Source organism: Nicotiana tomentosiformis, chromosome 6, assembly GCF_000390325.3.
Source record: "Nicotiana tomentosiformis chromosome 6, ASM39032v3, whole genome shotgun sequence".
Taxonomy (NCBI): Eukaryota; Viridiplantae; Streptophyta; class Magnoliopsida; order Solanales; family Solanaceae; genus Nicotiana; species Nicotiana tomentosiformis.
Window position 1 is genome coordinate 138,366,458 of NC_090817.1, and position 26,973 is coordinate 138,393,430.

Sequence of the window (26,973 nt, forward strand, 5' to 3'; positions counted from 1 at the left end):
CAGATCAAGAAGGCTTTTGGGTATCGAGCATATATATATATATATATATATATATATATATATATATATATATATATATATATATATATCGATACCGGCTCACATCGACTAGGAACCGATGAAGTTTTCTCGACTTTAAAATCGAAATCAATAACACACCCCCAGGAATAAGTTCCTCAAGGCGTGGCTCCACCACTGGTTTTCTCGCCGGCGGGGCGAGATGAGGAAGCAACCTCTTTTTGCAGAATTGTTTTAGATGTTTTTGCCATTTAGTTTTTGTGAACGAAGGAGAATGGAGATTGAAGTATTTGGTGTTTTAAGAAGAACAAGCAACAAAATTTGAAAACCTGGAAATAAGGAGCTTTGGAGAAGGCGAAAAACTATGAAGATAGGAATGGAAAAGTTTCGTAAATAAAAGTTTGGAATGATGAAGAAAGGGGCTATTTATCATTTTCACAACGACGATTTAAAACTGGTAGTGGCCGACCGTCGGCTGACGCGCATTAAATACCTAGGAAACTGTACCGAAGAGACGTTTCTGTCACTTCTACTGCTTATGTCACGACGATTATGTCATGATCGAAGGCTCAAATCGTTTTTTGTCACTACTCTCTAAAAAGTTAGGGGACTATATGTATACGGTCAAAATCGTGCTTGCCCGATTTTGTATGGTTAATCGAGACCGGGGTGACAGACCGAGGTTCAATCCCAAGTTATATTGGATCGTTACATGAATAAATATTGCCTAGCTCGTGATTCAGGGACCGATCGAGATCGAGACCAGCTAAGGTCGAGACCGAGAAGGATAGAGATTTAGCGAGATCGAAGGAAGCCTGCTAGGTCGAATAACAGAAAGCCGAGGAATCCGTGACCGGACGAAGATCATGGCGGAGATCTCTCCATATATCAAGTCAAGACCGGTTGATTAGCCAATCAGAAGATTTCCTTCTGTATTTAGAATTATACCATATGTAGAACTCCTTTACTATATAAAGAGGTTTTCAATCATTTTGGAAGGACACTGATAACAAAGGAATATATTAAGTTTTCTCTCTTAAGCTCTTTTATTCAGTTGTTCAGTTCTTACTTTTCAATAATATACTTAGTTGGTTCGAGGGCGACCTAACTCGAGGGCTGAAGTTGCGCGTTACATTGGTTTATTTTATTTTACAGTTAATTTCTAACTTCAATTCTTATATTTCTTAGTTTGTATCAAGTGGAATCACATATCCTTAAAACCACTCACAAATTTAATTATTATCCGATTTTAAGAGTAAACAAAGATAAAGGTTTTTCATTCATAAGCCTATGAAAGGGTAAAACTTAGTACATATAGTGAATTAGGGGCTAGGGACTAAACTATAATAAGGAAAACTTATAATAATAATTAAATAATAAGGTAAACTAAATAAAATGAACTTAAATGCAAGAAACAAAAGTTGTTAACTGATCAGCCGACCCCTCTCTCCAACTTCACCGTACAACCTAACAAGCCCATTGAACAATCTCCGCCAGTAGCTCCAACCTTTCCCATTTTAAATCCTATCACATAGGAACCAATTAGTTGTACTCAATTAACTCGGTATAAAAATTGTCCGGTTCCCTGATTACACCTTGCGCAAGAAACCAAGAACCGGTTGTTCCGAGCACATATAAAAACCACTGCAGAATTCAGACCATCCACGTAAAAACATCGGAGAAGAACATCAGTCAAATCAATCGATCAATTCGGCGAAACATTAAGAATGTTGTTTCAACTGCCTCGCCTTACCAATGCTCTCAGAGAACCATTCGACGCCGATCAAGCTTACCTTCACCGCAAATCCATTCTCCAAAATCTGAACTCTCGCAGGTACCAAAATCCCATTTTTTTCGTTCTTCATTATCAAATCTTCCAAGTGTTTAGGTGCTTAAGAATATGAGTTTTTCTTGTTTTTCAGTACTGCAACTTCACTTGAAGAATCAGAACTTGCTCGAAAGATTGTATATCAATGGGACCAAGGTAATATCAAACTTTCAATAATAACGTTCTTGTTGTGAAATACATGGAAGTAAGTTTGAATTCTTTTAGAAGATTCATGCCAGAGTAAAAGTAATCAAATTATGATGATTTTGTTCTTTATAGTCGATCCTAATTAGTGAATGATTGATTCCTAATCAGCCTGTGCAAGAAGTTTGCCAAAAAGATATGGTTCTCCTGGGTTAAACAAGGCATAAGAAGGGTTGTCATAACAGAAATATGTTGAAATTCTTGTATGCTCCCTTTTCTTCTCCAACACTTAATGAAGTGTTCTAATAATTGGTGCAGCTTCTCCTGAGTTGCGGCAAGTGTACAAGCAGTTTGTTGGGGCAGTGGTTGAGTTGATGAAGGGTGAGGTTGTGTCAGAGGAGTTTAGGGAGGTGGCATTCAGTGTTTATAGGCTTTTCAGCTGGACAGTGGTGGAGGGTGAGGAACACAGGAGTATTGCTGAGAAGAAGTAAGCAGATAGTTACTAAATGTATTGCTTGAAGATGACATTTAGTAGCTCTTTATTTTGTCTCTGTGTGTATTTATGGTATTTGTCTGATCTTTAGACTGAGGATCAGCTGGGGTGGAAGGGGTGAACCAATGTGTCGTGCTGACATGCTGTTAACACTAATCAGGAAATAAAAGGCGAATATCTATGAATTTTTTCTTTCCTATGAATACTTCGTGAATGTCTGTATGCTGAGAAATTTTCCATGAACTGCTACTCTGCAAACTCAATCTTGTTATCTAAATACAGGCTAGATTTGCAAAAGCTCGTGGGCTACGCAGTTTCGGACTCATTACTATCGAGAGTTGCCTCCTTAGCACAAAGATTGTATGAATTGCAGAATTATCACCCTGGAAATGAAACAGTCTCTTTACAAGAAATGTCTAATGGAACCACTGATGAAGTGGAATTTGGCTCGGACCTTGTCTTTAGACCTCCCGCGCGATTCTTAATTGATGTTTCTTTGGAAGATTCTGATTTGCTTGTTGAGCAGGATAATGCACCTTCTTCAAGTCATGAATCACAGTACGACCATGGCTCCTCAAATTTTAGAGAATCTGTATCTGGTGTAAATTTTGATTTAAGCTGGTTAAGAGATGCCTGTGATAAGATAGTTAGAGGTAGTACTTCACAGCTTCCTCGAGATGAGCTGGCAATGGCCATATGCCGCGTACTTGATTCTGAGAAACCAGGTGATGAGGTAACAATAAGTCACTCTCACTTCATAATTTCTGCTGTATACTTTAGCCACATTTCTGGCGCATCAGTTTTGTAAGCATCTAATATGTACAATTGTTTTTAATTTTGTTTTGTGTAGATAGCTGGCGATTTGCTTGACCTTGTTGGTGATGGTGCATTTGAAACAGTTCAGGATCTTATCATGGTAGAAATTTGAACTGGTGCTCTAATTATTATGGATCTCCATAGGATATATCATCATTTTGTTCTTTAAACTTTACGATGCATTGAAGTAAAAAGTATGTGCCTGAACTGGTGCTCTAATTATTATGGATCTCCATAGGATATATCATCATATTGTTCTTTAAACTTTACGATGCATTGAAGTAAAAAGTATGTGCCTTACCTAGGGTGTGAAGTAGTCGTGTCTGATGTTATGTTGTAGGATTGCTTAGAGATTATAAATGCGAATGTAGGCCCCATACTATTCATGAGTTGAGTTCTCCAAAGTGCTAAATTTATGGTCAATAGGAGCAGTAAGCTATTAGGTAGAGAATCATTCATGTGCAATATGGTGTTTTTTAAATTTAATTTTTTCTTCTTTTCTGCTTTTCCCCTGAAATTTTGTTCCTCGTATCTCAGCACAGAAAGGAAATTGTTGATGCAGTCCATCATGGACTACATGCACTAAAAGCTGACAAGATGTCTCCAGGGGGGCAATCACGCACACCTAGTTATGCTGTTCAGGTAATAATAGCTATACTACTATGATAATGTCACATACATGCAATGCATACTTAGCATTTGAATTTACTTGTTACTAATTGTACAGGTAACTGTTCAAACTGAGTCTGAACGGCAAATTGACAAACTTCGTCGCAAGGAAGAAAGAAAGCATAGACGAGGAACAAATAATGGGGTTGAGGATGATTTGTCTGCCGTGAGTTTTAGTTCTTTACTTCATGCAAGTGAGAAGAAAAACATATTTGAGGACCTCATTGGTCATGGTGAAGGGCCAAACACCTTAGGTCCTACAGCCCTTCCTCAAGGAACTATCAGAAAGCACTACAAAGGATATGAAGAAGTCATTATCCCTCCAACACCAACTGCATCTATGAAACCTGGGGAGAGACTGGTATTTCCCTCTGCTGCCACTATGGGTTTTCTTAGTTTATTGCTGCTCTTCCAACTACTTATCTACTTTGGCTTGATTTGTGGAAACGCTTGTTAGTGCTGTTGTCTGGTACTTCTCTTTTCTAGCCCTACACACACACACACACACACATATGTATGTATGTATGTTGTTGTATTAAATCTTTTTTAAAGGAAAAGAAAAAATAGTAATTTTCAGAATGCTTCAACCTTTTCTATGCATTCAATACTTGATGCTTGAATATGTTCTCCAATGGAGGGTGTATCTGTAAATCAACTTATCCAGCAATTTATCTTGTCACTGTTCGGCATTTATACGATAATGCATCTTTTCTTTACGACCAAAAGTAAAATAAAACAGAAAATGGCTCCTAACATTTGATGATCTTTTACTTATAAAAAAAATATTAAAAATTGTTGATCTCTCAACTTTCCTCCTATCTTCGTTCTTCCTCTTTCTCCGTCCGCAATATCCACTATTGTTTTAGGCAATTCATTTTCTCCACTCTGTGATGTTAGGACTGAATTTCCGGCTGCATGTGATGTGAAAAGCCATCTTCTTCAATACCCTGATAGTGTAAATTGTCTTGCATAGAGAATTGGTTCATTTCTATGGAGGATGTGTGCGCAGTGTGATCTAGTCAAGAAAGATTTTGCAGCAGACACTTTAGATCTTCCTATCTGCGCTTTTTGTGGGATTATATGTAGCTGTTTCTCTGGAGAAAAGCTTCAGTTCCTCCATTTCCAATTTGAGTCGATGTTCTAGCATATATTCCGGGATGTCCCATGAGTATCCATCCTATAAAGTTAGGCACAATAGTTTCTCTGTCATTCCGTGATTGCATATATTCGGGGTTGGTAGGCATTGGCTATATGGGCTTGTGCTTTGAGTTCTGGGGGTTGCTTCTCATCTGGATGTTCAACTGTGGTGCTTGGACATTGAATTCTCATATTGGGCACATGTTTGGGATGTGGGCTTTTGGAGAGGTGGTTTCTCTTTGTTAGTCTTTTGTGGGTATTTAGTCTTGTACTGAAATGCTATGCTGCTCGGACTTGGTTGTGTGTATCCAAATACGGGTGCGGATCTGGAGGTTGGATTCTTCATCACATAAATTTTAGGAATCGGGGGTAAGGATCCGAGTGCGAATACAGGTGTTGGGATACGGCCAATAAATGTATGTATGTATGTATATGTCTCTCTGTGTGTGTGTATATATATATATATATATATATAGAGCTATGCGCGGGGTCCGGGGAAGGGCCGGACCACAAGGGTCTGTCGTACGCAGCCTTACCCTGCATTTCTGCAAGAGGCTGTTTCCACGGCTCGAACCCGTGACCTCCTGGTCACATGGCGGCAACTTTACCAGTTACGCCAAGGCTCCCCTTCCAAAGTTATTGAACTAAAACTAATAAATATTTGTTCATTAATATTTATTCATAAAATGTGTGTGTGTATGTATGTATGTATGTATGTATGTATGTATATGTGTGTGTGTGTGTGTGTGTGTGTGTGTGTATATATATATATATATATATATATATATTCATAAAATGTGTGTATATATATATGTATGTATGTATGTTATATATATATGTTTATATACATACAGACACGCGAGATTAATTAAAGTTATTGAAACTAATAAATATTTATTCATTATAAACACCTAATATTTTATTCATAAAATGTCTTGTGTGAGCAAAGCGTTCTCATACTTTATATAACTTTATATGTATATGACATAAACCCAAAAATCAAACTAAATACCCAATTAATATATACTTCTTGTTCATAGATGTAGTCAAAGCACCCAAGGTAAGTTAACCAAATCCGGTGTGGATCCCACATCTCCACCCTGATCATGTCGGAACGACATAGATGCAACAGAGATTTTAAAGGGTCTGAAAAGTAGGGTGTAATAGGTCAACCCCCCACCCCTTGCCCGCAAAGTACAACTGTGTAACTGGTAATTCGAGACAAGTTCAGGGGATACTTATGCCTTTTATATGTACATATGTGTATATATATATGTGTGTGTGTGTGTATGTATATATATATATATATATATATATATATATATATTTGAAATTTAGTAAAGTGAGGAAATACTAAAGGTATTTTATTTGATGCTACACCCAGTTATATAGCCTAACAATCAACAAATTGGAATAGACTAGGGGAGACCAGGGTTTGATCTCAGCGGAGATAGAAAATGGCTAGATGATTTCTTTCCTTCTATTTAGCTATTAAGCATTGGTTGATTGAGTTTTACCCAATATCTATGTTGTTATGAGGTAGCAGGCTCCCGGCGGATTAGACGAGGGGCCTATGAGGTGGCGTGGCTGTACCACTGTTTAAAATAATGTATTCAGAAATGTTATGAAAGTTGAAGATATACTTTTCTGGTAGATCCTCATTGGTTTCCCCAAAAGTTGCTTAATTCAACTGATGGTTTTGCTGGATTGTTTTTCTTATCAGATTGAGATAAAGGAGCTAGACGACTTTGCACAAACAGCTTTCCATGGCTACAAGAGTCTCAACCGTATTCAGAGCAGAATTTACCATACTACTTATAATAGCAACGAAAACATACTAGTGAGTAATTTTCTCCTTTGATAGTGTATGTTAATACTCTTTTTTTTAATAGTTAAAATGTATGCTGTTTCGCCTGTGGTGATAAAATTTTTGATCTGTCTTTGATAGCTTTCTTTTATTACCAGGTATGTGCTCCCACTGGGGCTGGGAAAACAAACATAGCTATGATTGCTATTCTACATGAGGTCTGCTTGGACTTTCTTTAGAGTTTCTTCCGTGATGGGTCTACTGGCACTTTGATGAAGTTATATAACCTTCTCTTGTGCAGATTAAAAATCACTTTAGAGATGGTTACTTGCATAAGGATGAATTCAAGATAGTCTATGTTGCTCCTATGAAGGTATAGCTTGAGAATTGTGTCCTTCAATTTCATTCAGATAATTTGTAATATAAGGTGATTTTTTCTCTAGGCATTAGCTGCAGAAGTCACATCAACTTTCAGTCACCGGTTGTCTCCACTTAATGTAACTGTGAGAGAACTTACTGGAGACATGCAGCTTTCTAAGAATGAGCTTGAGGAAACACAGGTTCTGTCAAACTTCAGTTCTTGTAATATTGTTGATTGTTTACTTATTGGCTTTATTCTATTTTGGATTGTGGTCTAGTTGAGTGGTTGATTGATTGGCTTAATTCTGATGCTGTTGTTTCATTCTGAAGCCTTGCTTAAGTTTTCTCTTTCATCATATTTCATCAGATGATAGTGACAACGCCTGAAAAGTGGGATGTTATTACTCGTAAAAGCAGTGACATGTCACTCTCAATGCTGGTGAAGCTACTTATCATTGATGAAGTCCATTTGCTAAATGATGATAGAGGCCCTGTAATAGAAGCATTAGTAGCCCGTACACTTCGTCAGGTTAGCAAAAGCTGTTTTACTTAATCTAGTGTCTGCTGTAGAAGTTTCAGTATTTTTTATATATGATGATGTTGCCTCTATGCGCTTAACACTGCTGCAATTCTCTACTACTGTTCCACTTCTCCAATAAAGGCCTTTAAGTGAAAGATGAAGCATGTTATTGGCATTTAGAACAGAACAATACAATGTTGGAAGAAGACATTTTATAGCTTTTCATTTTTAGAACCAAAGGAATATGAGATGCATTTAGAAGGTTATGAAAATGCTGTGAGACAGAGGTTAAAGTCATGAACCTAGTGTAACATGGAAATGTATACTTGGCAGTAAGAACTATTGGCTTACTATGAAGATTTAGGTTATGAACTTGATTGTGATATCATCTCCTCTAGTGCTAAGGTGGAGGTGACTCCATTTTCATGTGCGCATGATTAGGCTTAAATTTTTATTCTGGTGCTTTGACAGGTGGAGTCTACACAGTCTATGATAAGGATAGTGGGCCTTTCAGCCACTTTACCCAACTATTTGGAGGTTGGTTCTCGAGTGATTTTTTTTTTGTGTTTGAAGTCTTTACCTCCATGTTGGACATTTGGTCTATACAGAATGATGGAGCTCCAAAATTTGTTACATCTTTGTGGTTCGTCTTTTTGTTCATGGCTATTCCTTTTGTGAAATCCAGGTTGCACAGTTTCTAAGGGTGAATTCGGATACAGGTTTATTTTTCTTTGATTCGAGCTACCGTCCGGTACCTCTTGCACAGCAGTATATTGGTATTAGTGAGCATAATTTTTTAGCCCGCAATGAACTTCTTAATGAGATATGCTACAATAAGGTATCTTTCTCCAAGACCTTTTTCCTTGCTATGTTGCACACTCCCAATAAATTTCTGGCCTGACTCTTCACTTACGCAGGTTGTTGATTCCTTAAAACAAGGGCATCAGGCTATGGTATTTGTCCATTCACGTAAGGACACAGTGAAAACGGCTGATAAGTTGGTAGGTTTTCTATCTGGATATGATTTTACACACAGTTAACCATTTTACTCAATATTTCCGCTCTCTTTGTCGCATTTTGTTTATCTTGCTCTCCTTATCACTTCAATTTACTGAAATCCTTTTCTTCAGCATTCATTTCTCTGAACATTGTTTAACTCAACAACAACAACAACCCAGTATAATCCCACTATTGGGGTCTGGGGAGGGTAGTTTGTACGCAGACCTTACCCCTACCCTAACTCACTATCTATATAAATTTTCTTCACTATTTATTGCTTATAAAATCTATATTAGACTCATTTAAATCCATATAGAACCTCAACCTTCTCTAAAACCAACCCATATTTTTGATTTCACGCCTATTTTTATTTAACTTACAACTCCATCCATATCTGTCACTTTTCTTGTTTCTTATTAAGAAAAAACTTGAAAAGATGGTAACATTTACTTCTGAGCGAGGAACACATAGGAACGATGTGTTACTTTCTGGTTTTTAGGTTTAGAGATTTTTTCTAAAAGAGGTATTAGAGAAGATTAATTCGGTTAATAACTTCTGTAATATATGCTCAATATATCTTTTATGATAGTGAAGGTTATGTAGGATGATTCCACAAGGAACATGGAGATTCCGCATTCAAGTGCTACTATGACTTTCTGTATTGTGAACTGTAACTTGCATAACTGTAACTTCGTGAAGGACACCTCACTCACTCACTCACTCTCTCTCTCTCTCTCTCTCTCACTGTCTCTCCCTCTCATAAATTAGATTCGTCCTGCATCACCAGTCAAATAAAGACAATAAAATTGCAACGAGTTTAAGGGTCTATTTAAATGGGTTATCCTCAGCGAGGAGACCACTAGTCTCTAAGACTTGATAGAAGTTGGAAAAGTCTCTTTTTTTCTTTTGATAAGGTAAGATTTTATTAAAAACAGTATCAAGCTGATACAAGCTGATACTGGGGAATTACAAAAAAAGTTGGAAAAATCTCTTTATGGATGCTAGCAGCATCTTCGCCTAGTTCAAAGCAATATTATTCTTGTCAAAGTAATGATCTTTGCACTACAGCATACAACTGCCACGAGGCCTTTTTAGATTTTTGCCGAGCCAACCCAGATTTTGAGTTGATCGATTCCATGTCTTAAAATTTCAGGGATGTTCTGAGAAATCCTTTCTGTGGTTCTGTGCTTGAGATAGGTGATGAATGTGGGGCTAAGCTCGCACTTGAAAGTTGAAACTGCCTGCCTATTGAAGAATGAGTATGCAATACATGGGTGGGTCCATTAAGGAGACCCTGGGAATGGCTTAATTTTTTTTTAAAGTTCTATGGATGACTAACCAGGCAGGATGCGCTGTTGAGAGACTTTAGTAACTATAACATGTTGGCAACTGGGAGAGTGGTGGGATCGGTAGTTAGAAACTATCAAGAGTGATAAAAGAAGAGATGTTGTGAATGGATTGCTTGATTATTCCTTCAAGCATGTTGGGGTTTACATAGTGTTTAGTGTTTACAAGTAATCATGAAAAGGAAAAGGGAAAAAAAGTATCGAAGTGATTCTAAAAAGGAAAAAAAAGTAATTCATTTTCCAATTTACACTATTATAGGGATTCTTAACCTTTCCTGCATATAAGGAATGGCTCTTGTCATATTAATAAAAACCATGTTCTTTATATCCATAGGTAGACGTTGAGCAGATTGATCCTTGCGGGGGTGGGGTGGGGTGGTGGTGTCTGACATGAATTCTTTGTGCCTTAGGTAGCTGAGGCGCCTCCCAATCTCATTATCAGAGGATTGGTTGGGAGATGGAAGGGCTTGGGAAACTGCAAGGTAGGTAGTTTGTCTTGAGCGCATGTAGCCTAAAGAAAACCTATGTTGCTCGGACTCTCCAAAACTGCTGCCGCACCCGTATCGGATCCTCCACAAATACACTAAATTTGGAGGATCCGACACGCACCAACAACATTTTTGAAGAGTCCGAGTAACATAGAAGAAAACCACCCAGGTCAATAACTCCTTCCAACATGGGTCACTTGGCCTAGAAAAAAAGACAAAAACAATCCCCTTTTTCATCAAAGGAAGCTGATCGCACCGGTCTTACAACAACAACAACAAACCTAGTATATTCCCACAGGTGTAGTTTGGGGAGGGTAGTGTGTACGCATACCTTACCTCTACCTAGTGAAGGTAGAGAGGCTATTTCATTGCACTGGTCTTAATATTTTCTTAACAACCTGTCCATCTTTTATTTTGTTTGTAATCCTTGTAAACAATAATTAACACGTTTGGGGCTCTTTTGTCATTGCATTGAGTAGAGCTAAATTGCCCGGACACGGGTGCAGATCTAGATGTCAGATCCTTCGAGAGGTAAATTCTAAGATTCGGGGATACAGATCCTAGTACGGATACAGGTGCGGGGATCCGGCTAAAAATAATTCAAAAAAATAAAAATATAAAAATATCTCTAAATTATGAGACATTTTGTGGAATACTTACGTATAGCTTGTAAAGTATAGATTTCTTTTTTTTATTCACAAGTTGTAGATAAGATGCTCCGGTACGGAGGTGTGAGCGGCTGGTTGTGGAGGGCACGAGAAGAGGTAGAGGGCGGCCTAAGAAGTATTGGGGAGAGGTGATCAAACAGGATATGGCGAGACTCCAGATTTCCGAGGACATGACATTTGATAGGAAGATGTGGAGGTCGAATATTAGAGTTGTAGGTTAGGATGTAGTTGAGTCTTGACTTACTTCGTACCATTGTGGGACTAGCTAGGTAGGGTTTTTGTCTAAGATAGCTAGTGACAATGTTGTGTTTTACTACTTCGCTTTTCAGTGCATGTCCTATTTACTAGCTATCGCTTTTGCTTTGCATCTTTCTTCTGCATTTCATGGTGTTCCTATTTTTTCTATGATTGTTGTGGTGATACTAATATTGTCTCCTTTTGTCCTTTTGTCTTTTTGTTTTCTTGAGCCGAGGGTCTTTCGGAAACAACCTCTCTACTTTTTTGGGATAGGGGTAAGGTCTGCGTACACACTACCCTCCCCAGACCCCATTAGTGGGATTTTACTGGGTTGTTGTTGTTGTAAGTTGTAGATAAGTAAATGATTGATTTTCTAGATAAAGTGTGCTATTTCTTCAAATTTACCCTAGTTTTGGCTCTAATTTCGGAAATCAAATCGTATCTCGTCTCGAATTTTTCCGTCCATCGTGGTTAAAGTACCCAAAATTATTTGACCAAATCCGGTACGGATCCCATACCCACACCCATACTAGTATCGTGTCGACACGAATGCGGCACCTAAACTGCCTTGTTGGAGCAACTTAGAAGTAGAGGGTTGTAGCTCAAGCTTTATGTATCTCTCTCTATATTTTTTTATCAAGTAATAAAAGTTTATTAATGTTTGAGCAAAAACTCCCGCACACAAGAAGTAAAACCAAAATGTAGAAAACCTACAAAAAAATATGATTTTCTACAAAATGATACCCAATCTTCTATACATAAAGGGATCTCATGGGTGCACCAGAAAAGAAATAAGGGATAAGAGGCTACTCTTTAATTAGACAAAATTCATCTCTATCCCTTCAATAGCTCTCCTATTTCTTTCTCCCCAAACAACCCACATAAATGCTAGTGGAACCATAGTCCAGCCCGACGGAACATTATCTCTTTCATAGTGCTTGGCATCACCCAAAGGGCCCCTAACCATCCCCGAGTTTCCCACCATAACCTCGGAGCTACCCGGATATTGTCGAAGGAGATTGTCTACATGTTTCACCCGAGTCCTTACCCACGAAGCACCAACTGACATATTGAGCTTGCTCTTCCAAAGATTTTCGCTCGTCAAGATTATCCCTCTTGTTTTGAGCCTATGGATCCAAATTGATCTACGTGGGAAGGCAACCTTCTTCCTTATCAGCAACTTCTCATAATATGATTTAACAGAAACCTTCTCTCTCTATGTATGTGTATATTTATATATATCAAGCTGACTTGGAAATGCAGGTAGAAGTATATACTAAATTATAAAGTTAATACATTCCCTTAATATTGCCTCCATTTTTCAAACATTTAATGCTCACATGAACAGGTTGAGTTGGCTGGTAAAAGTGCAGAGTCTGAGCTGTTCACAAATGACGAGCATCCTCAATATGAGATTTTAAAGGCAAGCAACCTCTATTTGTCTTTTAATTTAATTTTCTCTTGACATCCTTATTCGTGGCATCTTTTTATTTGGTTATTAATTTATTCATTTCAGAGGGAAGTTTTCAAGTCCAGAAATAAGGAGGTTGTTCAACTGTTTGAACATGGGATTGGTATTCATCACGCTGGAATGTTACGTGCTGACAGAAACCTAACAGAAAGACTTTTCTCTCAGGGACTTTTGAAGGTATATTGTTCGTTTTCCACTTATTCACTTACATTTTTCAATCTTTTTGGGTTTCTTTTTATCTTTAAAAACCCTGGTCGTTCTTAGGTCCTTGTTTGCACAGCAACTTTGGCATGGGGAGTCAATTTGCCTGCTCACACAGTTGTGATTAAGGTTTGTGAAATGCTTGTTCCTGACATATCTGTATCCTTTTAAGAGGTTTTGGGTGTAATTTGATGAAGCATATTAAGAATAAACTTAGAGGATGCTTGCATTCCAGTTTTAATGCATGCTCTGCATTACTTTTTTATTTTGACTTGACTGCTATCTATCCAGCCTTAGATGAATATTTTGAGCTTGAATTTGGTACCTGATTTGGGTTTGATTTAGATTGAGCTCAACTGGATCATTCTGCATTAAAGTTTGCTGTAAAATTAGTTAGCTCAAGTATGAAGAATCATTTGTATCTTTATTCCAATTCCATCAATATAGGAAGACTGTTTAAGCTGAGCTTCTAATATCTAGCACTATGAAAAAGCAAATTTTTAACCATAAATGCTAAAATAAATGTGCAGCTAAATAGGAGAACAAAAACCAACTTGCTTGACTTTGTTGTCATAATTTGAAACTTAGAATTCTATGTCCATTAAGATCTTTTGGTCCCTTGTCTGGTTTTCTGTTTTGTTTTCATTTTCTCTTTGTGTATGTTTTTGTGCTTTTGATCACGGTTGAGCTTAGGCTTGAGAACTTGTTCAGATTTTTTTGTTCAAACATCAAGGCCTTGCCAGTTTAATTTGAAACTAGCAGATATATGCTTGACTTGATTGGATTGCATCGTTAACCTCCCATGTGTTTGTCCTTACTTCATTGCATGGTTCACTAAAATTAGTTGGATCTTGTATGTTGAAAAGACCACCTTCATCTGATTTCCTATCTTAACCATCAAATGAATTCCTATTCTTTTGATGGCGTATTTTTTCTAAACAGTTTTTCAACTGATCAATTGAAAGTTATGGCTGTGTTCATATGTTGATGATTATAATATGATATTGGTATTATGCTAACTGAGCTCAACCATAATGTTAATGTTTCCATTTGAATCATTTGTTATAATGTCTTGGACTTTGCATCTGATTAGAACTCAGCTCATGGAAGAAGCGCAATGCAATATCCTGGATTAACTATGCACTCCATTGAGAGTGTTCTCCGTTAGACCAAATGTTCCATTATGTTTTGGTCGCTAATTGTCTTAAATTTCACATAAAATCTCTTGCTAACAAAATTCATGGTGCTTGGTCCCTAGTTTCATCTGAAACATGTACAATATATGTAAATCATGTAGTAAACTTCGTTGAGTCAACTGTATTAATTGAAGCTTTTCATATTGTTTGTAAGTTAGTTTTGCAGCTTTTTTCAGTTGACATATTCTTTTGCGTGATAAACCTTGTGACGTGGTGAGTAAATACTTTAGCATTTCATCTCTCCAGGGAACTCAAATATATGATCCAAAGGCTGGTGGATGGCGAGATCTGGGTATGCTAGATGTTATGCAAGTGAGACTTAAATCTTCTTCTTCTTTGTGTTGCTATATATTATTCGTTAGTAATGTTGATCGGCTCTCATTTATTGTGTTATTGTTTAATGTTCATCCCTGGTAGATCTTCGGACGTGCTGGAAGACCTCAATTTGATAAAAGTGGTGAAGGCATTATAATCACTTCACATGACAAGTTGGCCTATTATTTACGTCTATTGACAAGTCAACTTCCTATAGAAAGTCAGGTAAACTTCTTATTCTATACCAATTCTAGACCTTTGTTGTTTATTTGTTTCCTATGTGCAAGCTGCAGATATTTGAATAATTCTCTGAATAATTCCCTCCTTTAACTGTTATAGACAATAACATGGTTATGTAAAAAGTTGAAGCTTTTGTATCATCCTCAAGATTTCCTTAAAGCTCTCATATACCATAGTAGATGTTGCTCCTTTTACTTTTCCAGCAAAATAGTCAAAATAATTATCATGCTATTCATTTCCGTCTTTTGTAGGTAGCTGTCATGTTATTCATTTCCGCCTTTTGTAGATAGCTGTCATGTTATTCATTTCCGTCTTTTGTAAGTAGATGTCAGTTTGAATGATAGGTCTAAAATATCCAAGTCCTTTTGGACAATATTTTAAGAGATTAGCTTCACTTGAAAAAAGTGGGTACTGGAGATTCCCAATTCTTTGCAATTTCTTATCTTCGTATACAACACCAAAAACCATGCCTCAGTCCCAAACAAGTTGGTGTCAGCTATATGAATCCTTACTAACCATGTTTCTCCCATTAAAATTCATCTCAGGCAAGCATTGTTTATGTGACATTCTTTAAAGATTCGGTTGATTGACTCTTTTTCTGAACTTCTTATCTTGCAGTTTATCAATTCCTTGAAAGATAATCTAAATGCTGAGGTGGTACTGGGTACTGTAACAAATGTTAAGGAAGCTTGTGCTTGGCTTGGTTACACTTATCTTTTCATTAGGATGAAGATGAATCCTTTGGCCTATGGCATTGGATGGGATGAGGTATTTTTTTCATTTATTTTGGTTTGTAAATCATCGTAGACACATACTTTTGATTTATTTACATATTATCAGGGCATTTTTACCCATGTATTCATCTATTCCAAAGTTAAAAAAGTACAAAAGCCCACAAGAATATGATAAGCTACCATGTCTTCAAAGTTGTCATGTACTTTTGGAAATCATTTTGGAGTCTAGTACAATAGTTGTACACAAAGTCATGCGTTGTCCAGGTGCAGGACGTTTCACTACATTCATCTTATTTTTGTGAACATAGAATAGTGTGAAATTTCTCTTTTTTTTTAATACTTCCTTTTCTTTTTGAGATGGAGGGTGATTGAAGTGTTGAATGCTTGTGAAATTAAATGTCCGTGTAGGCGAATTTAATGTACCGTAGAAATATAAAGGAATTGATGGGTTATTAGACATGTGCATTAGTAATTGTGATTAAATGGGAGCACACTAATTTGATCTTTTAGATTGAAGAAATACTTCAGATGAACAAGTCTTGCTTGGCCCCCTAGGCTCTTTAGCTCTTTAGTAGAAGGCTTTTCCCAACTGCACCCTGTGACTCATTTAGTAGTCAGAAGCTGGTTCAATAATACATCTCCAGCAGCATTGAAATGTATTGACTCTGAAGCCATATATTTGGTGATGCATAGTTGGATGCCAAGACTACTCCAGAGGTTTTTTCACGTTGGCTTTTCTTGAATACAGCTTCAATTGTCACTAAATGGCATTTATAAATGTGTAAACGAAATGTTGTTTGTATTTGAAGATAAAACCAATTTGAGGTACTTGTTTTTGCAAGAGGTTTGGGGAAGCAGTTAAAATGATGTTGCTATCACTATTTTTAGCTGAAGCTGTCTTTTCTCTTTGGCAGGTCATGGCAGATCCATCATTAAGCTTAAAGCAAAGAGATTTTATAAGTGATGCTGCTCGTGCTCTTGACAAAGCAAAAATGATGCGTTTTGATGAGAAAAGTGGGAACTTTTATTGCACTGAGCTTGGTCGTATTGCAAGCCACTTTTATATCCAGTATACTAGTGTTGAAACTTACAATGAAATGTTGACACGCCATATGAATGAAAGCGAGGTACTTTGTTTCATTTGCCATCTCATTCACTTGATGGATCATGAAATTTGCTTTTTTTCAGTTATGATTTTGCCATTTTTAGTTTATGGCCCTTTGCTGGTGAGAATGGAGTTGTCTGCGGGGAAAACTACTATCTACAGCTTGTTCTTAAGGCCACTGCTTACTATTTGTTTGGGCAACACGTTCTTATTACTTGAGAAGTGTTACATCTACATATAGTTGATTCCTTGTATCTACTGTACTAAATGTGCTCCAAAATTGGAATAATGGTCTTTAAGATAGAAAAGGAGTCGAATGCGAAACCTGAACATAATAATTGCCATTGAAACTGTCTTTTTTAATTGATATTTTCCTAGGGATATCGGAGTAATTTGATGTGCAGGCAGTGCTATTTTGGAAGTGATAATGAAAATCATTCCCAAACGGATATGATAAAGGTCATTCCCAAACAGATATGATAAAGGTCGGACATATTTTAGGAAATTATTGTTCAAAAAGATACAGAACTTTGCTGCTTGTGAGATATAAATGATCCTCTGTTTCGTTCTGTATGACATGCTTTTCCTTTTTTTGGTGGTTTCACATTATTTGGCACATTCTTTTTACTTGTGTGACCCATGCATCAGCACAATGTCCAGCTTAAATTCTTATGCAGTATCACATGTGATGCTGTTATTTATGGAAGAAAATTCATAGTGAACTTGAACAAGTAGAAGAATTTCTGTTCTAGCAGCAATTGACCTTAAAAGTTAGTGAAGTTTCTTCTTAGTATAAACTAAACACTAACCCGTGTCCTGTAAAATAGGAAGGAAGTGAGCATTCATTTTTCTCTAGCTAAAGTATTACTACAATTGTATGTGTATAGCATTTATCTAGGTAAGTTGCTAACTGTTCAAGTTTTATATGGCCCTCTTTGTTATGTTTCTTAATTGTGTGCTTCACAAAATAATTTCATTTAACAGTGACGAATTCCATGCGCTAGGTTTTGCTATCCGTTGTTTTTTATTGTGTTTCCTCTGACATCTATGTTCTCACTGGCTTGTTAGTTGATAAGTATGGTAGCTCGTTCTTCGGAATTTGAAAATATTGTGGTCCGAGATGAGGAACAAAATGAGCTTGAGATGTTGGCTCGCACATATTGTCAATTGGAAGTCAAGGGTGGTCCATCTAACAAATATGGAAAAGTTTCAATTCTTATTCAGGTCTTGGTTTGCTCTTTGTCCATTAAAAACTGTGTCGCCTCTCAGCATATAGTGTTTTAATTATGTCGATCGTATTTTGCAGCTGTACATCTCTCGAGGATCAATTGACACGTTTTCACTAATCTCTGATGCGGCTTATATAAGTGCAAGCTTGGCTCGTATCATGCGGGCTCTTTTTGAGATTTGTCTGCGTAGAGGATGGTGTGAGATGTCTGCTCTCATGTTAGACTACTGCAAGGCTGTGGATCGCCAAATATGGCCCCATCTACATCCTCTTAGACAGTTTGACAGAGATATTTCATCAGAAGTTTGTTATCTCTAAATAATTTTCTGCTAAATAAAATTTCAATTAGTTTCGATATGTTTTAATTAAGAACTGGTGTGTCAGATATTGAGGAAGCTTGAAGAAAGGGAAGCTGATTTGGATCGTTTACAAGAGATGCAAGAGAAAGATATTGGAGCTTTGATTCGTTATGCACCTGGAGGAAAGGTAAATCATCTTTTACAGGTTTGGTTTGAGGCATACCCTATGACCTTCAGTTAAAAGAGTGTTTTCACAATTCCAGGTTGTTAAGCAATTTCTGGGATATTTCCCATTAGTCCAGTTGTCTGCTACAGTCAGTCCAATCACTAGAACAGTTCTGAAGGTGACTACATTTCTGCACTTGCTTTTGTTCTATTGTTCTTGCTGAATTTTACTCCCTTTGTCCCAATTTAACTGTCCAATTTCCTTCCCGGATAATCGAAAAAAATGTGTCCACTTTACTAAAACAATCATTTTCCTGCCACATTTTAGTACTTATCAATAGCATATGAGCAGTAGGGTAACATGGTATCAGCCTACATATCTAAAAAGCAAATTAATCATTAGTTAATAACTGCCTTTACTGGGTTGTTGTTGTTGTTGTTGTTGTTGTTGTTGTTGTTGTTTAATAACTGCCTTTACCTGTGGGGTCACTTCTTCTTATGCAACTATACAATTAACGCCCGGCCACCGGCTGGTCAAAGAAGAAAAAACTCAGAATGAGATGGAGGAAGCGTTTATCTATTTCTTCTATTTTTATCAAATGCAAAGAGAAAGATTGTCATGAAGCTCCTTTATTAGGTGGATTTGGTTGTAGCTCCACAGTTTGTTTGGAAGGATCGATTTCATGGCACTGCACTGCGCTGGTGGATTTTGGTTGAGGTACCCACTTGTTGATTTATCTTTGTTTTGATGGATATAGGTCTTTATCAATTGATTTCTGAATTCTGTAAAGAATTTTGCCTTAGAATTTATGTGGTAATCAAAACCTAACATTGTAGATTTTTATTCTGTAGTTTCGAACATGCTTGTTTCTTGCTGTGAGAAGGCACGGGAGAAAATATGTTATTGATATTGGATGAATGAATAATACTACACAAGAGGTCCTTATTTATAGCTATACTATACAAGGACATACTACTCCTCTACAAAGGTGGGACAATACTACACTATATACATGCTGTAAATTAACACTCCCCCTCAAGCCGGTGCATACAAATCATATGTACCGAGCTTGTTACATATATAACTAATACGAGGACCAGTGAGAGACTTGGTGAAGATATCTGCAAGTTGATCATTTGACCTCACAAACTTTGTAGCAATCTCTCCTGAAAGTATCTTTTCTCTGACGAAGTGACAATCAATCTCAATGTGTTTAGTTCTCTCATGGAACACCGGATTTGATGCAATATGAAGGGCAGCTTGATTATCGCACACAAGTTCCATCCGACTGATTTCACCAAATTTCAACTCCTTGAGCAATTGTTTGGTCCAGACTAGCTCACATGTTGCCATAGCCATTGCTCGATATTCTGCTTCTGCACTAGACCGAGCAACTACATTCTGTTTCTTGCTCTTCCAGGACACCAAATTTCCTCCTACTAAAACACAATATCCAGACGTAGAACGTCTATCAGAAGGTGATCCTGCCCAATCAGCATCTGAGTATCCAATGATCTGCTCATGATCTCGATCCTCAAAGAGTAACCCTTTGCCTGGAGCCGATTTTATATATCGAATAATGCGGACAACTGCATCCCAATGACTATCACAGGGAGAATTCATAAACTGACTTACCACACTCACAGGATAGGAAATGTCGGGTCTAGTCACTGTGAGATAATTTAATTTTCCAACCAGCCGCCTATAGCTTGCAGGATCGCTAAGCGGCTCCCCCTGTCCTGGCATAAGTTTAGAATTCGGATCCATCGGAGTGTCAACAGGTCTGCAACCTATCATCCCCGTCTCCTCAAGAATGTCTAAAGCATATTTTCTTTGAGAAATAACAATACCTGAGCTAGACTGGGCAACCTCAATACCCAGAAAGTACTTCAATCTGCCTAGATCCTTAGTTTGGAAGTGCTGGAAGAGATGCTGTTTCAGGTTGGTAATACCATCCTGATCATTGCCAGTAATAACAATATCATCAACATAGACTACCAGATAAATACAGAGACTTGAAGCAGAGTGCCGATAAAACACAGAGTGATCAGCTTCACTACGAATCATGCCAAACTCCTGGATAACCGTGCTGAACTTACCAAACCAGGCTCGAGGAGACTGCTTTAGACCATAAAGTGACCGACGCAAGCGACATACAAGGCCACGAGACTCCCCCTGAGCAACAAAACCAGGTGGTTGCTCCATATAAACCTCATCCTCAAGATCACCGTGAAGAAAGGCATTTTTAATGTCCAGCTGATAGAGGGGCCAATGACGAACCGCAACCATGGATAGAAAAAGGCGGACTGAAGCCATTTTAGCCACGGGAGAGAAGGTATCACTGTAATCGAGCCCAAATTTCTGAGTATATCCTTTGGCAACAAGACGGGCCTTAAGTCGATCAATCTGTCCATCGAGACCAACTTTGACTGCATAAACCCAACGACAACCAACAGTAGATTTACCTGAGGGAAGAGGAACAAGCTCCCAAGTACCACTTGTATGTAAAGCAGACATCTCGTCACTCATAGTCTGGCGCCATGCTGGATGAGACAACGCTTCACCTGTAGACTTAGGTATGGAAACTGAGAACAAAGAAGATATAAAAGCATAATGGGGAGATGACAGACGATGATAGCTCAAACCGACATAATGAGGATTAGGGTTAAGTGTGGTCCTTATACCTTTCCGAAGTGCAATCGGTATACTAGGAGCAGGGTTCGCAGCAGGAGCAGGGTCAAGTGCAGGACGAGAACCAGTTGGGCCTGATGGAGGACGCAAACGACGATGATAAGTCAAGAGTGGTGTTCCTGTGGCCGGGGAACTAGGGGGAACAACACTAGACTCCTCAACGGTTGGTATGGATGAAAACTCTGTGGTCGAAGGTGGAGGAAGAGCTATAGTAAACTCCTCAAAGGTCGGTATAGGTAAGACCTCAGATATATCATGGTGGTCAGCAGAGGTAAAGAAAGGTTTAGACTCAAAAAATGTGACGTCAGCTGACATAAGGTACCTTCGAAGATCTGGAGAATAACAACGATATCCCTTCTGAACACGAGAATAACCAAGGAAGACACACTTGAGAGCACGGGGAGCTAACTTATCTTTCCCAGGGGCTAAGTTATGAACAAAACACGTGCTCCCAAAAACACGAGGTGGAAGAGAGTATAAGGGTGACTGGGGAAACAATACTGAATGCGGAATCTGATTCTTGATGGGAGATGAAGGCATCCGATTAATCAAATAACAAGCTGTGAGAACTGCATCGCCCCAAAAACGCAACGGAACACGAGATTCAATTAGAAGTGTGCGAGCAGTCTCAATAAGGTGCCTATTCTTTCTCTCAGCAACCCCATTTTGCTGAGGGGTATAAGGACAAGATGTCTGATGAATAATTCCCTGAGAAGTCATAGATTGCTGAAATTGAGAAGATAAATATTCTAAGACATTATCACTGCGAAAAATGCGAATAGAAACACCAAATTGGTTTTTGATTTCAGCACAGAAACTCTGGAATATAGAAAATAACTCAGAACGATCTTTCATTAAGAAAAGCCAAGTACATCTTGAATAATCATCAATGAAACTGACAAAGTAACGAAATCCCAAGGATGAACTGACTCTACTAGGACCCCATATATCAGAATGAACTAAGGAGAAGACAGACTCTGCATGACTCTCAACACTACGCGAAAAGGAGGCTCGGGTATGTTTCCCAAGTTGACACGACTCACAATCTAATGTAGACAAACTAGATAAACTAGGCACCATCTTCTGAAGTTTGGATAAACTCGGATGTCCTAAACGTCTGTGGATTAGATCTGGAGGATCTGTAACTAGACATGTTGTGGAAGGACTGAGTGAGTTAAGGTAGTAAAGGCCTTCTGATTCACGTCCTGTACCAATTGTCTGTCCCGTACTGCGGTCCTGCATAATAAAAGAATCGTCAATAAAGTATATACCACAATGGAGGGCACGAGTCAAACGACTAACAGAGGCAAGACTAAAAGGACAGCCAGGGACATAAAGAACGGAATCTAGGGTGATAGAAGACAAGGGATTAGCTTGTCCAACTCCTTTTGCCTTAGTTTGACATCCATTGGCTAAAGTAACAGTGGGAAGAGACTGTGAATATACAATATTTGACAAAAGTGATATATTACCAGAGATGTGATCAGAAGCGCCGGAGTCCATGACCCATGGGCCAAGAGTGCTAGACTGGGAAACACAAGCAAAAGAATTACCAGAAACAGAAGTATCAGTCTGAGCAACTGAGGCTACTTGTGGAGATGTCTGCTTACTTGCTCGATACTGAAGGAGCTCATTATATTCTTCTTTACCTAAAGAAAATCCTTGGTTACCTGGAGTCTCGGGTCTGAGCAATGTAAGTATTTTTGGGTGGACGACCATGTAAGGAATAACACATTTCACGAGTGTGTCCAAGTTTGTGACAATAAGAACACTTGGGTCTAGATCTTCCAAAACGACCTCCTCCTCGTCTATGCTCCATAGTTTGAGATGCCCGAACATCCATTGTCTGGGATGCAAGAACAGAGGAATCAAGTATCTGTGATGAGCTCACTGGTGGACTTGGTGCTGCAGCAAGGCGGAGTAATCGAGAGAATAATTCATCAACTGTCGGGACAGACGGACTAGCCAAAATCTGGTCGCGTACTGAATCAAGATCATTAGGAAGTCCAGCGAGGGTAAGAACGAGAAACATCTTCTGTCGCTGCTCTTGTTGTTTTTTCACACTAGCCGAAACTGGCATCAACTTCTCAAATTCCTCCATGACTGCCTGTACTTGACCCAAGTAAGTAGACATATCCAATTCCTGCTTCTTTAAGTTTGTCATCCGTGATATCACATCATAGAAGCGAGATATGTCATTAGTGTATAAGGTGCGTGCCTTTGCCCAAACCAAATAACATGTCTGGAATGGACGAAACAAGGGCATCAACTTGGAATCAATAGATCGCCACAAGATGCTACATAACTGAGCATCGATTTTTGCCCAAAGTGCTATTGCCTTTTCATCTCCATCGCTAGACTGTTTGATTAGATGATCTTGAACACCTTGACCTCTACACCATAACTCGACAGATGAAGCCCAAGCTAAGTAGTTTGAACCTCCCATTAAAGGTTCCGAGGTAATAATAGCACTAGAGTTTCCAGAACTCATGTTTCTAGACCCAAAAGCATCAAATCCCAAAGACATTGTTGCAAATTATTACCAAATAGGAGAAAGAATCAACTTTAATCCACTGAAACAGTGTACGGAAACACAGAAACAGAATACTGGAACACTGTAGCTGCCGGAATCTACCGTAGCTGTCGGAATAGTACTGTAGCTACCGGAAAAAACTCAAAGTTGTCGGAATGAAATGAAAACAGTAGGGGTAGGATCGGAATTACCAGGCGACCCAACTGTTCTGAAGGAAGATTTTCAAAAAATGGCCGGAAAGTGGTCGTACGCGCCGGCGCGTGAGCTCACGCGCGTGAGCTTCTGGTGGCGCGTGAGGCTGCTTCTGCCGGAGTTGTTCACTGGGGTTTGGTCGCCGGACAGTGACGACTCTTGTGGTAGTGTTGGATTTTGCACAACACTGACAGAAATGAAGCAGATAGAAAACAACCTTAAAAAATACTGATTTCTCTTTCTCGGAATCGCTGAAATTTATGCACAGCGATAAGTCTCTCACAATTGCTCTAATACCATGTGAGAAGGCACGGGAGAAAATATGTTATTGATATTGGATGAATGAATAATACTACACAAGAGGTCCTTATTTATAGCTATACTATACAAGGACATACTACTCCTCTACCAATATGGGACAATACTACACTATATACATGCTGTAAATTAACACTTGCATTATAAAAAAATCAAGCATCATATTGTGTATGTGGAATTGGGCCTATCCTCATTCACGAGGTTTCTTTTCTTGTTTTCCTTTTTTGTTCTTTTGGTTTGACTTGTCTAGTATGTTGAGCTTTCTTCTTAGTTCTATTGTTTCTCCGTACCGGTTTGACACTAACACATATAGCCTCAAGCAGAGCACGAAGGTGCTGTTGTTTGGGTAGTCCAGAAGGGAGATGATAAGTGATTATGCTGTGGCGAGATGATATTGTATTTGCATTTGAGTTACCTATGTTTCTCTTTGGCAGTAAGGTGTTGAAAGTAGGTTGGATAAGAAGAAAGTCAGAAGCTTGGCGGAGGTAGGGTAATAGGATGTCAATAGCCATGCTGAGGCAAGGGCCAGTGTCTTAATAGTTTATCGTTTCAGCGGTGAAGTAAATATAAACTTTCTGGTGGTAAATGGATGCCATGGCATGAGCCATGAGGAGATTATTGTGGTCGAAGTTATTTGCAAAGTAGCTTATGTGTAAGGAAGAGAAGACAACGGTAGAAACAGAGGAATTACGCTTTGTTCCACTGCCTAGTTGTTGCTTATTAAGGTGCTTAGTTTTTTACATTACAATATGTGATTGGGTAAAACATTTAATATGTCAGGAACTTGGGAAGATTGTTCTATGAATAGTAGTTCTGTGTTCATTGTGATGACGGATATTCGCTTCAGGACCAAAACCTCTAACAAAATGGACATTAGCTTACAGAATATCTTCTTCTCGGGAAAAATTGGAACACATGAAAGAGATTAGTGAATGGGTTGATAAGGGGCTGAATAAAGGAAATGATGATATTTTAACTTTTAAGACTATTCTGGTGCTAGACAGAGTGCAGAGATAAAAAGTAAGACATGGAAGTATCCTTATAAAAAAGGGTAAGAAATGGAGGAAGAAGAGGAACGTAGAAGAAACATAAGAGTGAAGAATCATATAAAATTTATTATGTATAATAGTTGTCTGCTTAAACACAGGAGGATACATGGTTTCTAAAGTCGCAGAAGGATACTTATGATCTATTGATCAACAAGGGGAAAAACAAAGGATACATATGATATAGGGGAAATTTTAAATGACGCCATGTTGGAAACAGTATCTCACTGACAATTTTAGGGGCTGTATTCAAGATATCGTGGGTGACTTTCAAGATTGCTTGCTGTCCATTCAACTATATTTTACCGCCCATCTAGTGATTCATCTAAAAAATAAACTAAAAACTTCAAGGGATGACAGTGGCTGCCATTGAATTTTGCCCTCCACTTCTAATATTTTTTCAAACCTTCATGATTACTGTTTGCATCACATCTAGTTGGCCCGTGTAAGTCTTGTTTTTTTCTTGAATATACGTCAAATATTCCAATTGGAACTTAAGATTCATTTTGCATGGAAGAAGGAAGTTTCAATTTGAGCAATTTTCATCTTATGACTTAGCTAGGAATTTATTGTTGATATTTTGCTAGTTTATCTTAATAACATATTTGTCTATAACTGCCTTAGGATTCTGAGAATGACCACATTTACCATTCCGAGCTCTTCACCCTCACAAAGAAGATGGCCAGAGCGGAACCACATAAACTATCTTTTACTGTGCCAATCTTTGAGCCACATCCTCCGCAGTACTACATTCGTGCTGTTTCTGACTCATGGCTACATGCAGACGCTTTGTACATCATAAATCTCCACAAACTTGCTCTTCCGGAGGTTGTTTTATCAACTTAAACTCATCTTTATATTGTTGAATATCTGCAATACTTCCCAAATTTTGAATGTTGGATGTTGGTTTTGTCTGACTTGAATTTATGTTTCTTCAGGTCCAAACATCCCACACTGAACTTCTAGATTTAAAACCCCTTCCTGTGACTGCACTTGGCAATGGAACTTTTGAGGCCTTGTATAAATTTTCTCACTTCAATCCTATACAAACACAGGTGGATATCTAGTTTTTTCATTTCCTTAAATTGCAATAAATGTCTGGTTCATTAGTCAATATCAGCAGTAGCTTAAAACAATCTTGGCAGGCTTTTCATGTGCTGTATCACACCGACAAAAATATCCTCTTAGGAGCTCCGACTGGAAGTGGGAAGACTATATCAGCTGAGCTTGCTATGCTCCATTTATTCAATACACAGCCTGATATGAAGGTATTTTTTTGCAACTTGTTTTGCTAGATACTTTCATGTGAGTAGTCGGTGGTTTTATCAGTTTCTTTTTGTTAATATACATTTTTCTGTGTGAAATTCTCCTCAGTGATATAGATTTCACTTTCCAACCGACCTTGAATAGTCCTTGTCATTTTCAACAAGGACTTGTAAGAAGCAATGACACTTATCAAATTGTGTGACGATGTTTTAGTTCCTCCAGCTCATTTTAAAGCTAAATTTATTGGTGGGAGGGATTTAATACTTACTATCAGACCTTCAAAATGATCCCCCACGTGCTATGGCATATGCTCGTGAATTCAATTTGATGTGGATGAGAGCTGGACTCCTGAACATGGCATCGGAGCTGGATTTTAGGTGTACTTTGTCTGTGCAAATTTGATGTCAGTATCTTATCTCGTTTCACTATGCTTTTACTGTGA

At 38.2% G+C, this 26,973-nt stretch overlaps 1 protein-coding gene across 4 annotated transcripts in view; it reads left to right on the forward strand.

Annotated features, from left to right (window-relative positions):
- The first annotated feature begins 1,562 nt into the window (after positions 1–1,562).
- LOC104087346 (DExH-box ATP-dependent RNA helicase DExH14) overlaps positions 1,563–26,973 on the forward strand; it is a 50,252-nt gene continuing 24,841 nt past the window's right edge. For 3 of the 4 annotated variants that reach the window (XM_070177890.1, XM_070177889.1, XM_070177891.1), the window contains exons 1-30: positions 1,563–1,852; positions 1,941–2,002; positions 2,309–2,477; positions 2,766–3,216; positions 3,334–3,399; positions 3,837–3,941; positions 4,027–4,329; positions 6,829–6,945; positions 7,071–7,130; positions 7,214–7,285; positions 7,356–7,472; positions 7,640–7,801; positions 8,264–8,329; positions 8,478–8,630; positions 8,710–8,793; positions 12,879–12,953; positions 13,047–13,178; positions 13,266–13,331; positions 14,645–14,710; positions 14,816–14,938; positions 15,572–15,721; positions 16,602–16,814; positions 17,861–18,016; positions 18,099–18,323; positions 18,405–18,506; positions 18,583–18,663; positions 19,122–19,202; positions 25,890–26,093; positions 26,204–26,320; positions 26,411–26,533. In XM_070177890.1, the coding sequence (XP_070033991.1) occupies positions 1,746–1,852; positions 1,941–2,002; positions 2,309–2,477; positions 2,766–3,216; positions 3,334–3,399; positions 3,837–3,941; positions 4,027–4,329; positions 6,829–6,945; positions 7,071–7,130; positions 7,214–7,285; positions 7,356–7,472; positions 7,640–7,801; positions 8,264–8,329; positions 8,478–8,630; positions 8,710–8,793; positions 12,879–12,953; positions 13,047–13,178; positions 13,266–13,331; positions 14,645–14,710; positions 14,816–14,938; positions 15,572–15,721; positions 16,602–16,814; positions 17,861–18,016; positions 18,099–18,323; positions 18,405–18,506; positions 18,583–18,663; positions 19,122–19,202; positions 25,890–26,093; positions 26,204–26,320; positions 26,411–26,533 (4,008 nt within the window). In that variant the 5' untranslated portion in view covers positions 1,563–1,745. Of the gene's footprint in view, positions 1,853–1,940; positions 2,003–2,308; positions 2,478–2,765; positions 3,217–3,333; positions 3,400–3,568; positions 3,588–3,836; positions 3,942–4,026; positions 4,330–6,828; positions 6,946–7,070; positions 7,131–7,213; positions 7,286–7,355; positions 7,473–7,639; positions 7,802–8,263; positions 8,330–8,477; positions 8,631–8,709; positions 8,794–12,878; positions 12,954–13,046; positions 13,179–13,265; positions 13,332–14,644; positions 14,711–14,815; positions 14,939–15,571; positions 15,722–16,601; positions 16,815–17,860; positions 18,017–18,098; positions 18,324–18,404; positions 18,507–18,582; positions 18,664–19,121; positions 19,203–25,889; positions 26,094–26,203; positions 26,321–26,410; positions 26,534–26,973 lie in introns of those variants that run through there. The other variant, XM_070177892.1, reaches the window with a different exon arrangement.